The 14,542-nt window shown below is 41.9% G+C and overlaps 1 protein-coding gene and 1 long non-coding RNA gene across 2 annotated transcripts; one reads left to right on the forward strand and one right to left on the reverse strand.

The window, feature by feature from the left end:
* Positions 1-201: 201 nt before the first annotated feature.
* LOC121572870 lies at positions 202-1,768 on the forward strand. The gene is made up of 3 exons (XR_006001928.1): positions 202-360; positions 442-540; positions 632-1,768. It is a non-coding gene; the product is annotated as an uncharacterized LOC121572870 (long non-coding RNA).
* Positions 1,769-4,521: 2,753 nt separating this feature from the next.
* Positions 4,522-12,366, reverse strand: LOC121571847 (proteasome subunit alpha type-2). Its single transcript, XM_041883587.1, has 8 exons — positions 12,259-12,366; positions 11,454-11,530; positions 10,954-11,086; positions 10,576-10,698; positions 5,316-5,397; positions 5,144-5,217; positions 4,951-5,008; positions 4,522-4,803 (listed from the first exon to the last, which is right to left on the reverse strand). Exons 1-8 carry the CDS (start codon positions 12,297-12,299, stop codon positions 4,687-4,689), a joined length of 705 nt encoding a protein of 234 aa, XP_041739521.1. The 5' UTR covers positions 12,300-12,366; the 3' UTR covers positions 4,522-4,686.
* Between the last annotated feature and the right edge of the window lie 2,176 nt (positions 12,367-14,542).

Consider the following 14,542-nt stretch of genomic DNA (forward strand, 5'->3'; position numbering starts at 1 on the left):
ACGCTAAGATGCAAACTAAAACAAATTCTGTAAATGGAGAGGGAACAAGTTCACATTTTGTAACGTGATGTCTTCCCCTACTGACCAAATCCTGCGTAGCATTGAAAGATGTGGCGACGTCAAAGTCGGCCACAATTTCCAGATGACTCTCGTCCTCTGTCGGACACTTATTAATGTAACACCAAAATGTGTAGACTGCTGCAAAATCGACTGCTCGTTGTCTGATGTTTTTAAATGCAATTGTTTTGTAGCGTCAATCTGTTATAATTGCAGGGAATATATGCATAAAGAACACGTTTCATCAAAGTATATCAACATCATTCCATCCAGGGATGAATGCGTTTACACAAGCTGCTACTGGTAAATGTCAGCAATGCATGCATTATCAAAATAAAGCAAAATACGTACAATGGGTGCAATAATTTCATCTTGCTTTTTCAGTGAGGAAATGTTTGGAAACTATGTGAACACATCAAGACTCAAACGCAAATACCATTGAACGAGGTGTATGCAGTCTTTATATCAAATGAAAGAAGAATGGTGAGTTGCTAGGTCATCAAATTGCCTAGTGATTGGGATTGTGAAATCTTTGTTAACCCTTCACTCTGTTATGAATTTCCATTCCTCTCAGATCCCTATGTGGAAACATAAGTCCAGTCGTGGAGATGAACCTGTTGTTTGGGTAGGCACTGTCATCAAGTCCCTTGGAATTCATTATCACACAGAGGATAGAACAATCCAGAATTAGAAAAACAGATGAAGCCACACCCTTTCCTTTAGCATTATGTGAAATACGGACATTTTAGATTTATCAAAAGGCCAATGGCAATGTGTGTAAACCAGTGGAGGCTGCTGAGGGGAGAACGGCTCATAATAATGGCTGGAATGGAGTGAATGGAATGGTATCAAACCCAAGTTTTTGATACCATTCCATTTACTCCACTGCTGTAAACTGTCAACTATTACAATGGTCGCTATATAACATTCATTATTCTCTGTTTGTAGAGTTATCACGTTATTCTACTACATCAGAATTAGCAGGGACAAAGCTTTATTTATGACCTAGATACTGTCCTACCTTTCTCCTGTTCCTTCCATGTTTACACTACAGAAGCCTTCCAGACCGATCAGGGTCTTAAACCAGCTTTCTGGTGGTAAGCCAACCAGTATTCATATTCAGGTGATCGGTTCTCCTCAATGATAAACACTGTTGAATGCTTGTGTAACACTTTCCAGAAGTTGCAAGTTATTTCTGCAGATACCTACTTAAAGAATTTTGCCTCCGACCGGTCACATATGAAAGATGCCAATGGGACGTGGCTCATGCCTCCAACTCTGTATCATTGTATTGAAACAGGTACATCTCAGTACTATTACATACTTATTTCTTCTTGCAACACTCAATATTTGAATATAAATAATTTTCTGTAGGGTGTCTGTGTGATAATATCAGGATTGTCTATCTTACAGAAGAATGGGTTTCTATCCTTCCAGACTCTAAAATGAACCTGGATAACTTAATCAGTATGGATTATAGTGGGATGTGGACACGTATACAGTCTCTCTGAATTAGTGAAACATTTTGCAGAAAAATGATTGCTGGTTTGAAATCTGGCCATTTATGTCTGTGGTATCTCCAACAGTGCCCATAGACCAGCTACAGGGTCATTAGCCAGGAACCAGCACTCAATGTTACGCTCCTTATCACGGTAGCTACAGTTGAAGTCGGAAGTTTACATACACTTAGGTTGGAGTCATTAAAACTTGTTTTTCAACCACTCCACACATTTCTTGTTAACAAACTATAGTTTTGGCAAGTTGGTTAGGACATCTACTTTGTGCATGACACAAGTAATTTTTCCAACAATTGTTTACAGACAGATTATTTCACTTATAATTCACTGTATCACAATTCCATTGGGTCAGAAGTTTACATACACTAAGTTGACGGTGCCTTTAAACAGCTTGGGAAATTCCAGAAAATGTCATGGCTTTAGAAGGTTCTGATAGGCTAATTGACATCATTTTAGTCAATTGGAGGTGTACCTGTGGATGTATTTCAAGGCCTACCTTCAACCTCAGTGCCTCTTTGCTTGATATCATGGGAAAGTCAAAAGAAATCAGCCAAGACCTCAGAAAAAAATGTGTAGACCTCCACACGTCTGGTTCATCCTTGGGAGCAACTTCCAAATGCCTGAAGGTACCGCGTTCATCTGTACAAACAATAGTACGCAAGTATAAACACCATGGGACCACACAGCCATCATACTGCTCAGGAAGGAGATGTGTTCTGTCTCTTAGAGATGAACGTACTTTGTTGCGAAAAGTGCTAATCAATCCCAGAACAACAGTAAAGGACCTTGTGAAGATGGAGGAAACAGGTACAAAAGTATCAATATCCACAGTAAAACAAGTCCTATATCGACATAACCTGAAAGGCCGCTCAGCAAGGAAGAAGCCACTTCTCAAAAACCGCCATAAAAAAGCCAGACTACGATTTGCAACTGCACATGGGGACAAAGAAAGGTACTTTTTGGAGAAATGTCCTCTGGTCTGATGAAACAAAAATAGAACTGTTTGGCCATAATGACCATCGTTATGTTTAGAGGAAAAAGGGGGTTGCTTGCAAGCCGAAGAACACCATCCCAACCGTGAAGCACGGGGGTGGCAGCATCATGCTGTGGGGGTGCTTTGCTGCAGGTGGGACTGGTTCACTTCACAAAATAGATGGCATCATGAGGAAGGAAAATTATGTGGCTATATTGAAGCAACATCTCAAGACATCAGTCAAGAAGTTAAAGCTTGGTCGCATATGGGTCTTCCAAATGGACAATGACCCCAAGCATACTTCCAAAGTTGTGGCAAAATGGCTTAAGGACAACAAAGTCAAGGTATTGGAGTGGCCATCACAAAGCCCTGACTTCAATCCTATAGAAAATCTGTGGGCAGAACTGAAAAAGTGTGTGCGAGCAAGGAGGCCTACAAACCTGACTCAGTTACACCAGCTCTGTAAGGAGGAATGGGCCAAAATTCACACAACGTATTGTGGGACGCTTGTGGAAGGCTACCCGAAACATTTGACCCAAATTAAACAATATAAAGGCAACGCTACCAAATACTAATTGAGTGTATGTAAACTTCTGACCCACTGGGAATGTGATGAAATAAATAAAAGTTGAAATAAATAAATCGCTGTACTATTATTCGGACATTTCACATTCTTAAAATAAAGTGGTGATCCTAACTGACCTAAAACAGGGATTTTTTACTAGGATTAAATGTCAGGAATTGTGAAAAACTGAGTTTAAATGTATTTGGCTAAGGTGTATGTATACTTCCGACTTCAACTGTACATTTCCTGGTGGCAGAATATTTATAAACCATAGGAATAGCCAGGAATATTTCAAAGACATAGATAGATGCCACAAAAACAAAATTATTACACATTGTATAGTTAAAGGTGCAGAAATCTCGCTGCCATTTCCTGGTTACGGCAGTTAGCTTAGTGGTTAAGAGCGTTGTGCCAGTAACCGAAAGGTCTCTGGTTCTAATCCCCGAGCCGACTAGGTGAAAAATCTGTCGATGTGCCCTTGAGCAAGGCACTTAACCCTAATTGTTCCTGTAAGTCGCTCTGGATAAGAGTGTCTACTAAAATGTAAATGTTACATTTTTTTAAATAGTTTGCCTAATTTCAGTTTGTGACAAAACAAGCAAGTATAGTGTGGAGAGTCATTGTACCATCTAAACCGCTGTTTAAAATTTTTTCCATAACGAAATAAAGTGTATTTTCAGCTGTTTGAAGCTGGTGTACAAAACCGAAAGTAAAAGAGACAAACGAAACTTAACGGGAAGCATAGAAATAGTGCATATAGAACAGCTCTACCACGTCTTAGAGGTGCTTTTTTTTGTTGTTGTATTTAACCCCCTTTTTCCTCCACAATTTCGATCTTGTCTCATCGCTGCAACTCCCCAACGGGCTCGGGAGGTGAAGGTCGAGTCATGCTTCCTCCGAAACACGACCCGCCAAATCGCGCTTCTTAACACCCGCCTGCTTAACCCGGAAGCCAGCCGCACCAATGTGTCGGAGTAAACACTGTTCAACTGAAGACCGAGGTCAGCCTGCAGGCGCCCGGCCCACCACAAGGAGTCGCTAGAGCGGATGAGCCTAAACAATGCAGTGCTCTGACCTCAACCCCATCGAACACCTTTGAGATTAATTGTAACGCCGACTGCGAGCCAGGCCTAATCGCCCAACATCAGTGCCCAACCTCACTAATGCTTGTGGCTGAATGGAAGCAAGTCCCTGCAGCAATGTTCCAACATCTAGTGGAAATCCTTCCCAGAAGAGTGGAGGCTGTTATAGCCGCAAAGGAGGGGACCAACTTCATATTAATGCCCATGATTTGGGAATTCGATTTTCGACGAGCCATATAGTGTATTTTGTCTATTGTGTGAAATGTTCACTTTTATTTTGTGAGAAGCTCAAGTTATAGATGTAAAATAAAAAGACATGGGAGCTTCTTTACTTTCTGGAATTTATTGAAAGTTACTGAACTTGTCAGAAGGGAGGGACTGGAATACAAACGGGAAACAAATGCTGTTATGTTGGAAAATACAGTAGTCAACTTATTTTTGCAATAACCAAAGATAAACAATCAAATCACACTAACACGAGTCACATTTGTTTTAAGCGATGGCCGCCAAGTAGTCTTTCACTTCTGCAGGTGACAGTCGCCTGAAGCCGGCTTCATTGCAGATCCCCACTTCAATATTGTCTTCGGTCATCTGACCCTCAAAGCTTTCCTGTGAATAAAATATAGCATTCAGGATTCTGCTCATGACCCAAATGTAAAAAGACCACAAGAGGCTGCTGGTCTCTTAACAGGCGTGTGTCTGACATCAGGAGCACATAGAAGCCCAGCAGGAGAGGCTTTCAAGAGAGTAACTCACCTTCAAAGTCAAGATTGCTGTGTGAATGGCATCTTCCAGTTCCAGGTCCTCATTGTATCTGAGTGAGACATTAATTTACCCCACATTTATAAAGGGTTACTAACAGCTGCAGTTTAACCTCAACTTCCACATGACATGCGTATGTTGTGAATATGGTGCCAATTGGACGGGGGGGAGAAATAGATTGAAATACCTTTTCTCAAGGAATGTTTTACCATTGACGTAGTTCTTGCCCATAGCAGTTGCTTTCCAGGCGAAATATGCTCCCTGTGTGGAGAAATCAAACCATGATAGTCATCATGATCTCACAAAAAATACATAAGACAAACATGTTCATATCTCAAAAGGTGGTAACTAGCCCTTACAGATGGATCGGACTGGAAAAGGTATGGTCTGTCCTCATCCCAACCAGCGATTAGCAAGGATACTCCGAAAGGACGGACACCCCTGCAGCGGAAGACAAAAAACAACATTTAAGCCTACGTGAAACAAATTGACTCCCTCACAAAAGCCTTCATTGGTCAAATCAATTTACATTAATTGAATTATATCACATTAGAATAACTAAATTTTTTCCCCAGACAGTCATAGAATGTATCTCGCTGTACTTTTCTCCGTTCATTTTTCCCCTCGATCCCGATGGTCACTCTGACAGAGCTCTTCTGTGGAGATGGGAGAACTTTCCAGAAGGACAACCATCTCTGCAGCGCTCCACCAATCAGGCTTTTATGGTAGAGTGGCCAGACGGAAGCCACTCCTCAGTAAAAGGCACATGACAGCCCACTTGGAGTTTGACAAAAGACACCGAAAGACTCTTAGACCATGAGAAACAAGATTCTCTGATCTGATGAAACCAAGATTGAACTCTTTTGCCTGAATGCCAAGTGTCACGTCTGGAGGAAACATGGCACCATCCCTACGGTGAAGCATGGTGGTGGCAGCATAATGCTGTGGGGATGTTTTTCAGCGGCAGGGACTGGGAGACTAGTCAGGATCGAAGGAAAGATTAACGGAGCAAAGTACAGAGAGATCCTTGATGATATCCTGCTCCAGAGCGCTCAGGACCTCAGACTGAGGCGAAAGTTCACTTTCCAACTGGACAATGACCCTAAGCACACAGCCAAGACAACGCAGGAGTGGCTTCGGGACAAGTCTCTGAATGTCCTTGAGTGGCCCAGCCAGAGCCCGGACTTGAACCCGGCCGAACATCTCTGGAGAGACCTGAAAATTGCTGTGAGGATCTTTAGAGAAGAATGGGAGAAACTCCCCAAATACAGGTGTGCCAAGCTTGTAGCGTCATACCCAAGAAGACTTGAGGCTGTAATCGCTGCCAAAGGTGCTTCAACACTTACTTATGTAAATGTGATTTTAGTTTTATATTTCTTATCAATTTGCAAAAATGTCAACCTGTTTTTGCTTTGTCATTATGGGGTAGTGTGTGTAGATTGATGAGGGAAAACAATTTTATCAATTTTAGAATAAGGCTGTAATGTAACAAAATGTGGAAAAAGTGAAAGGGTCTGAATACTTTTTGAATGCACTGTATATACACACACACACTGAGTATACAAAACATTAACACCTGCTCCTTCCATGGCATAGGCTGACCAGTGAAAGCAATGATCCCTTATCGATGTCACTTGTTAAATCCACTTCAATCAATATAGATAAAGGGGAGGAGACTGGTTAAAGAAGGATTTTTAAGCCAAGACCATTGAGACCTGGATTGTGTATGTGCCATTCAGAGGGTGAATGGGCAATATAAAAAATTTTCATCAGCTGAAATGAAAGACCCCAGAAACTTTCCATGTGCACAAAAAGCTTTATTTCTCAAAAATGTTATGCACAAATGTGTTTACATCCCTGTTAGTGAGCATTTCTCATTTGCCAAGATGATCCATCCACCTGACAGGTGTGGCATATCAAGAAGGTGATTAAACAGCATGATCATTACACAGGTTTACCTTGTGCTGGAGACAAAAGGCCACTCTAAAATGTGCAGTTTTGTCACAACAAAATGCTACAGATGTGTCATGTTTTGAGGGAGCGTGCAATTGGCATGCTGACTGCTGAAATGTCCACCAGAGCTGCTGCCAGATAATTTAAATGTTAATTTCTCTACCATAAGCCGCCTCCAACAGTTTGAGAATTTGGCAGTACGTCCAACCGGCCTCACAACCGCAGACCACGTGTAACCTCGCAAGCCCAGGACATCCACATCCGGCTTCTTCACCTGCGTGATCGTCTGAGACCAGCCACCCGGACAGCTGATGAAACTGGGGGTTTGTACAACCGAAGAATTTCGGCAGAAACAGTCTCAGGGAAGGAAGCTCATCTGCGTGCTCGTCGTCCTCACCAGGGTCTTGACCTGATTGCAGTTTGGCGTCGTAAATGACTTCAGTAGGCAAATGCGCACCTTGGATGGCCACTGGCACGCTGGAGAAGTGTACTCTTCATGGATTAATCCCGGTTTCAACTGTACCGGGCAGAAGATAGATCGTGAGTATTGGGTCGTGGGGGCGAGCGGTTTTCAAATGTGCAGTTTTGTCACAACACAATGCCACAGATGTCTCAAGTTTTGAGGGAGCGTGCAATTGGCATGCTGACTGCAGGAATGTCCACCAGAGCTGTTGACAGAGAATGTAATATTCATTTCTCTACTATAAGCCGCCTCCATCGATTTAGAGAATTTGTCAGCACATCCAACCGGCCTCACAACCACAGACCACGTATGGCGTCGTGTGGGGTTGTGGTATGGGCATGCATAAGCTGTAGACAGCGAACACAATTGCATTTTATCGATGACAATTTTTATGCACAGAGACACCGTGACGAGATCCTGAGGCCCATTGTCGTGCCATTCAACCGCCACCATCACCTGTTTCAGCATGAAACTGATAATGTCCCAGTTCTTCCATGGCCTGCATACTCACCAGACATGTCACCCATTGAGCATGTTTGGGATGCTCTGGGTCGACATGTATGACAGCGTGTTCCAGTTCCCGCCAATATCCAGCAACTTCGCACAGCCATTGAAGAGGAGTGTGACAACATTCCACAGGCCACAATCAACAGCCTGATCAACTCTATGTGAAAGAGATGTCGCACTGCATGAGGCAAATGGTGGTCACACCAGATACTGACTGGTTTTCTGATCCACACGCCTACCTTTTTTTAAAGATATCTGTGACCAACAGATGCATATCTGTATTCCCAGTCATGTGAAATCCATAGATTAGGGTCTAATGAATTTATTTCGACTGATTTCCTTATATGAACTGTAACTCAGTAAAATCTTTTAAATTGTTTTATGTTGCGTTTATATTTTTGTTCAGTATATATACACACACACACACACATATACGCACCAGGGTTTACGTTAGCTGGTAATAGCCGGCGTTTGTCCGATAAATTCTAAAAGCCCGATAAATACATTTTGTGCAGGTCAATTGTCCGGGAGTAGAATATAAAATCCCATTGCGAAATAATGCTTTTTAGCCTATTCATTGATGGAAATAAATTTGACTGGTCATGCTTATTGGTCTATAGGTTAATTTGCATAATTTAGTCTAATTAAATTGCCGTGTGTAGGCTACAGTATATTAATTATGCATCTTATTTATCACAACCGTACAGCATACAGAGTCTTTGAGCAGAAAATCTGTCAGACAGGGCGAGAGCTGCTGCTGCAGCATCTCAAACAGCAACGGAAGGTAGGCCTCATCAGCGCATCACACACCACTTTGCAATGAGCTGGAGGCAGCAGGCTACGCATTTTGAAACATATACTCAATTGTTTGAAACCAGAACGTTTTAATAAATGATGCGTGTCTTACCTTGCTTCAAAGTAGCATATTAGATCTCTCTAAATATCTAATGGATATTTTAATCTCTGTCACATGAAACTGCTTGCATGTGCGGTGCCCTTTCGACAATAGTTTTTCCCCGCTAATTGCATTATGGAGCGAACATTCGCACAAATTATAGTTTATCAACATTTTAAGCTAAATGTTCTGATCTTTTGCATCACTCATTGCTTTAAAAAATGTTTTGCCTAAGCCTACTGGTTGTATGATTTTGGGATACATCTTCCCACAACTGTCCCAGTGTTTGGAATTTCTTTCTCGACAAGCTGACCAATAGAATAGGTAAACTTTTCTACTATAGGGGATAGAAGATTGACATAGGCTAGTGATTTTGCTGTTCATTATTCGTCTTCTTGGCTGAGGAAAAGTAAACGTGGACAGTTACATCTTCAAAGGGAACATCAGAATTCGGTCAGAAGGACCGCACATTGTTAGACATGCATGTTCTGTTAATTAATATGAATTACCATAATCTAAATGTGATTACTGTCATTCTGAGCACTGTGGGTGGACGCCCTAATTAGCTTACGCACCCAATGCATATGGGTTCGGCAGATTTCTCAAATGTTGCCAGTCAAATGTCCAGCACCACATTTTCCTAACGGAAACCCTGATACACATATTGAGTTCCACCCCCCACCCCTTTTGTCCTCAGAACAGCCTCAATTCGTCAGGACATGGACTCTACAAGGTGTCGAAAGCGTTCCACAAGGATACTGGCCCATGTTGACTCCAATGCTTCCCACAGTTGTGTCAAGTTGGCTGGATGTCCTTTGGGTGGTGGACCATTGTTGATACACACACGGGAAACTGTTGAACGTGAAAAACCCAGCAGCTTTGCAGTTCTTGACACAAACCGGTGCGCCTGGCACCTACTACCATTTTTTGTCTTGCCCATTCACCCTTTGAATGGCACACATACACAATCCATGTCTCAAGTCTTAAAAATCCTTCTTTAACCCATCTCCTCCTCTTCATCTACTCTTATTGAAGAGGATTTAACAAGAGACAAAAGGGATCATAGCTTTCACCTCGATTCACCGGTTCAGTCTATGTAATGGAAAGAGCAGGTGTCCTTAATGTTTTGTGTATATAACATTCTGTTGGTGGCAAGAATTTTGTATAATAATTTAAATTGAAAAACGTGAAGCGTTGAATCAAGTGTTGTTTTTTGTATCAGTTCATACACCATGTGCGGTGGAATCGGTACATCGAAAATCTCTTCCCAGCTATTTAGCAACCTGTATGGCGCAGCCGTCACCATTTTTGTCCTCAACTGAAACTGGTATATTTTTCTACTTATGCCAATCTTTTTCAGCTAATATTTGTCTTTGATATATTCCCTACCTTCTCCCGCTTCCACTTGCCTCCTCCATTTTTGCAGTAATGCTGCAATCAGTTGGTTGTAACTTTGGATTGAGCAAACATTCCCATATATTTTCGTCTGGAGTAGGCAGCGCCGTAAGTAAACTGTGATTTTTCCATAAATGGTTGTAGAATCTTGTCTATTTTTGTAAACTTTCTATTGAAATTGGTTGTGGTAAATTCATTTATATCTTTAGGAATATGAATACCAAGTATGTCTACGTCACCATCAGCCCATTTTATTGGTAAACTACAAGATAATATAAAAATTGTGTATTTTAACATCCAATACATAATATGGTACACTTAGCATAATTGGGGTTTAATAGAGTTTTTCTATGATTCTTACTTAACAGTCTGAAAACAAACAGTTGACTTTTAGCCTACTCCATACCCTGATTGTGTGTATTCCTGCATGACAGAGGCCACCCTCTGAACAAGCTGAGCTGTGGGGATGGGCTCCTGGTACACCAGGAAGTACTGCTGGGCCAACTTCCTGGCTCTCCGGAGCAGCACCCTGTCAACACAACAAAAAGCATCTCTCTAAGTACTCATTACAGTCAAGGACTGTAGCTTTAGTTTACTTTGTTGATTTACCTTATTTGACCATGCACACTAAGAGATCATAAACCTTACAAATAGGCCTATTCAATGAAAAACAACATAATGTGCCTATTAAGTGGCCAGTATACTAGAGTACCTAGGGAGTGTCATAAGAACAGTACATGCTATGTGTTTAAGTTAAATTCCAGTAAGCAGGAGGTCTCATTACCTGTAGTCAGGTCCCATGCCACTGTACACCATGCCGATGTGTTTGGTTATGGGCTCGACTTTGTGAACACTGGTCTCATCATACAGGATGGACTTCTGTTTCTTCTCTGTTGCCAAGACAACGCCATTTGAGGCTGGAAGAAGTGGAACAAAAATACATGAAATTCCAATGCTTGCAATCAGCTCTCATTAGGCTACTTGAGAATGTGATCAGTAAAGTGAATGTTGAGTAGTGACATGTACAACTCCTTTGTTGAGGCGTTTAATTGGGTGGACACTGATAAATGAAATCAGTCAAAACACTGAAAAAATAGTGGACACTTAGTATTTTTTTCGTCGCAGGTTCGGAGAGCATTTTCACTAAACTGCTACGAGAAAGTCACTTCGGTATCAAAGTGGCTTTAAAAGAGTGTTTCCCGAATAAATAGACAGTGGGTGTAAACTAACGTTACCTGCACCAAATCACTGTTTTTATTTAACTAGCTAACGTTAGCTACTTACCTTTGATTCCCACAGCGGGTGCCCCTGCGGCCACAGCTGCCAGGGCATATTCAATTTGGACCAGCTTCCCAGAGGGGCTGTTGGAAAAGAGGAAGATATGTAGCATGGAAATGTTCTAATTCAATCTTAGTTACAACCATTTAACGTTAGCTAACTTAACTAGCTAAATATCTCACTAGCTAGTTAGCTACTCATCTATCTAGTTAGCTAACTAACGACAGCTGTGTAGCTAGTAGCCAAAACCCGAATAGTTTTGTTTATGTAGCTAGCTAACGTTAGCCAGTTAACGTTACACAGTAGCTATGGGGATTGTAGCTAGTTTGCTAACGGGTTTTTTATTGGGAAAACAAAAATAGATAGCAACTGCAGTGCCAGTACAAATATTATGACATTAGCCTACATTAGATATGTTAACTATCTATCTTATATCTGGGTTCGATCCCCGATGACCACCCATACACAAAAATGTATGCACGCATGACTGTAAGTCGCTTTGGATAAAAGCGTCTGCTAAATGGCATATTATATTATATTATTATATATTAGTTAGCTTAGGCTAGCTAACCCGCTTCAAGCTATACATCATCAGTGGCTTCAACTCTTCAACAGCGGTAGGAAGCTAGTTAGCTAAGCATTCGCTAACATCGGCGTGACACTGCATCTCTTGTATTGTTGCCTCAAGTGCATTTAATGGCCATATAGTTATAATAAGATCACAACTATCGCAGATAATGGCTTCATGGTAAGGTGTTAATTGCGTACGTTTTGGATTGCTACGCAGAAATCTATTGTACTTTTAATTTACCTGAAAGTAGTGAGGGAGAAGCTGTATCCTCGTTCAGCCATTGTTGATCTGTCTTGGGGAAAGTTTTTGCTTGACGGACCAGATAGCGGAAATGAGTTACATAAAGTTCCGCTCATTTCGCTGCTTCTTCTTCGTTTAGGTTTAACGGCGGTTGGCATCCAATAAATGTTGCATTACCGCCACCTACTAAACTGGAGTATAACTCCCTTATACTTTGCTTGAAAAAAAAAAAAAAAAACGAATACCCTACCATCTAACCCTACACTCACTAAAAACCCACCACCCTACTCCACTATTTAAATATATCTAGTCCTACCTCAGGCCAACAGCCTGAAAGGACTGGACACCACCACTCAACACACCCTGTAACTCTAGTTGATAACCATTGCAATAAATGCTACAAATTAAATCTTACTGATGCATATATCACTTGTTGGCCTATCCCTCTGTACTGGTACATATCTACTACTCACACCACTCCTCTCAGGATCCCCGCCCCCTTGACCCATCTTCCTCTACTTTCTTCACTGCCTCAACATACAACAACTTCTGCACTACTCTAACCCTGGAAACCTCAACCTGCCTCTCTCGCACCAGACATTTCTGATCCTCAGCCCCATGGGTACCCTTACAATTAACACATACCACTACTTTCCCAAATGCTACACAATCTTTTGTCTCATGCTCTTCTGCACACTTCTCACACCTAGGAACCTCCATCCTACACACTGCTGCCACATGCCCATAAGCTTGACACCTGTAACAATGTAATGTACTCAGCACAAAAGCTTGTATGGGATAACTTATACAGTGCATTCGGAAAGTATTCAGACCCCTTTACTTTTTCAACATTTTGTTACATTACAGCCTTATTCTAAAATTGATTAAATTCTTTTTTTCTGCAGCATTGAAGGTCCAAAAGAACACAGTGGCCTCCATCATTCTTAAATGGAAGAAGTTTGGAACCACCAAGACTCTTCCTAGAGCTGGCCGCCCAGCCAAACTGAGCAATCGGGGGAGAAGGGCCTTGGTCAGGGACTTGACCAAGAACCCGATGGTCACTCTGACAGAGCTCCAGAGTTCCTCTGTGGAGATGGGAGAACCTTCCAGAAGGACAACCATCTCTGCAGCACTCCACCAATCAGGCCTTTATGGTAGTGGCCAGACGGAAGTCACTCCTCAGTAAAAGGCACATGACAGCCCACGTGGAGTTTGCCAAAAGGCATCTAAAGGACTCTCAGACCGTGAGAAACAAGATTCTCTGGTCTGATGAAACCAAGATTGAACTCTTTGGCCTGAATGCCAAGCGACACGTCTGGAAGAAACCTGGCACCATCCCTACGGTGAAGCATGGAGGTGGCAGCATCATGCTGTGGGGATGTTTTTCAGCGGCAGGGACTGGGAGACTAGTCAGGATCGAGGGAAGGAGGAACGGAGCAAAGTACAGAGAGATCCTTGATGAAAACCTGCTCCAGAGCACTCAGGACCTCAGACTGGGGTGAAGGTTCACCTTCTAACAGGACAACAACCCTATGCACACAGCCAAGACAACGCAGGATTGGCTTCGGGGCAAGTCTCTGAATGTCCTTGAGTTGCCCATCCAGAGCCTGACTTGAACCCGATCAAACATCTCCAACCTGACAGAGCTTGAGAGGATCTGCAGAGAAGAACGGGAGAAACTCCCCAAATACAGGTGTGCCAAGCTTGTAGTGTCATACCCACGAAGACTCGAGGCTGTAATCGCTTCCAAAGGTGTTTCAACAAAGTACTGAATAAAGGGTCTGAATACTTACATAAATGTGATATTTCAGTTTTTTATTTTTAATAAATTTGTAAAAAATTTAATAAACCTGTTTTTGCTTTGTCATTACGGGGTATTGTATGTAAATTGATGAGGGGAAAAAACAATTTAATCAATTTTAGAATAATGCTGTAACGTAACAAAATGTGGAAAAAGTCAAGGGGTCTGAATACTTTCCGAATGCACTGTAGCTACTTTCTTTATGAAACACTATTTTCCACCACCATGCTACAGTCAAAGATTTTCATAACTATCTGTGCTACAGTGGCTAATGCTAGTCCCAGATGTTGCATATAGCTTTCTACCCTTAACCCTTTTAAATTTAAACTTCAATGGGGTAATGTCATAGTTGGGATGTCCCAAGGAACCCAGATAGCAAGGACCTTATATTTGTTGCAGCAGTCTGTTTTTTCACCCCGGTCTGATAGTTTAAAAACATTACCGTGGACCGGGGCTAGCATTAGCCACTGTAGCATGGTGGTG

This window comes from Coregonus clupeaformis, chromosome 8 (genome assembly GCF_020615455.1).
Source record: "Coregonus clupeaformis isolate EN_2021a chromosome 8, ASM2061545v1, whole genome shotgun sequence".
NCBI lineage: Eukaryota > Metazoa > Chordata > Actinopteri > Salmoniformes > Salmonidae > Coregonus > Coregonus clupeaformis.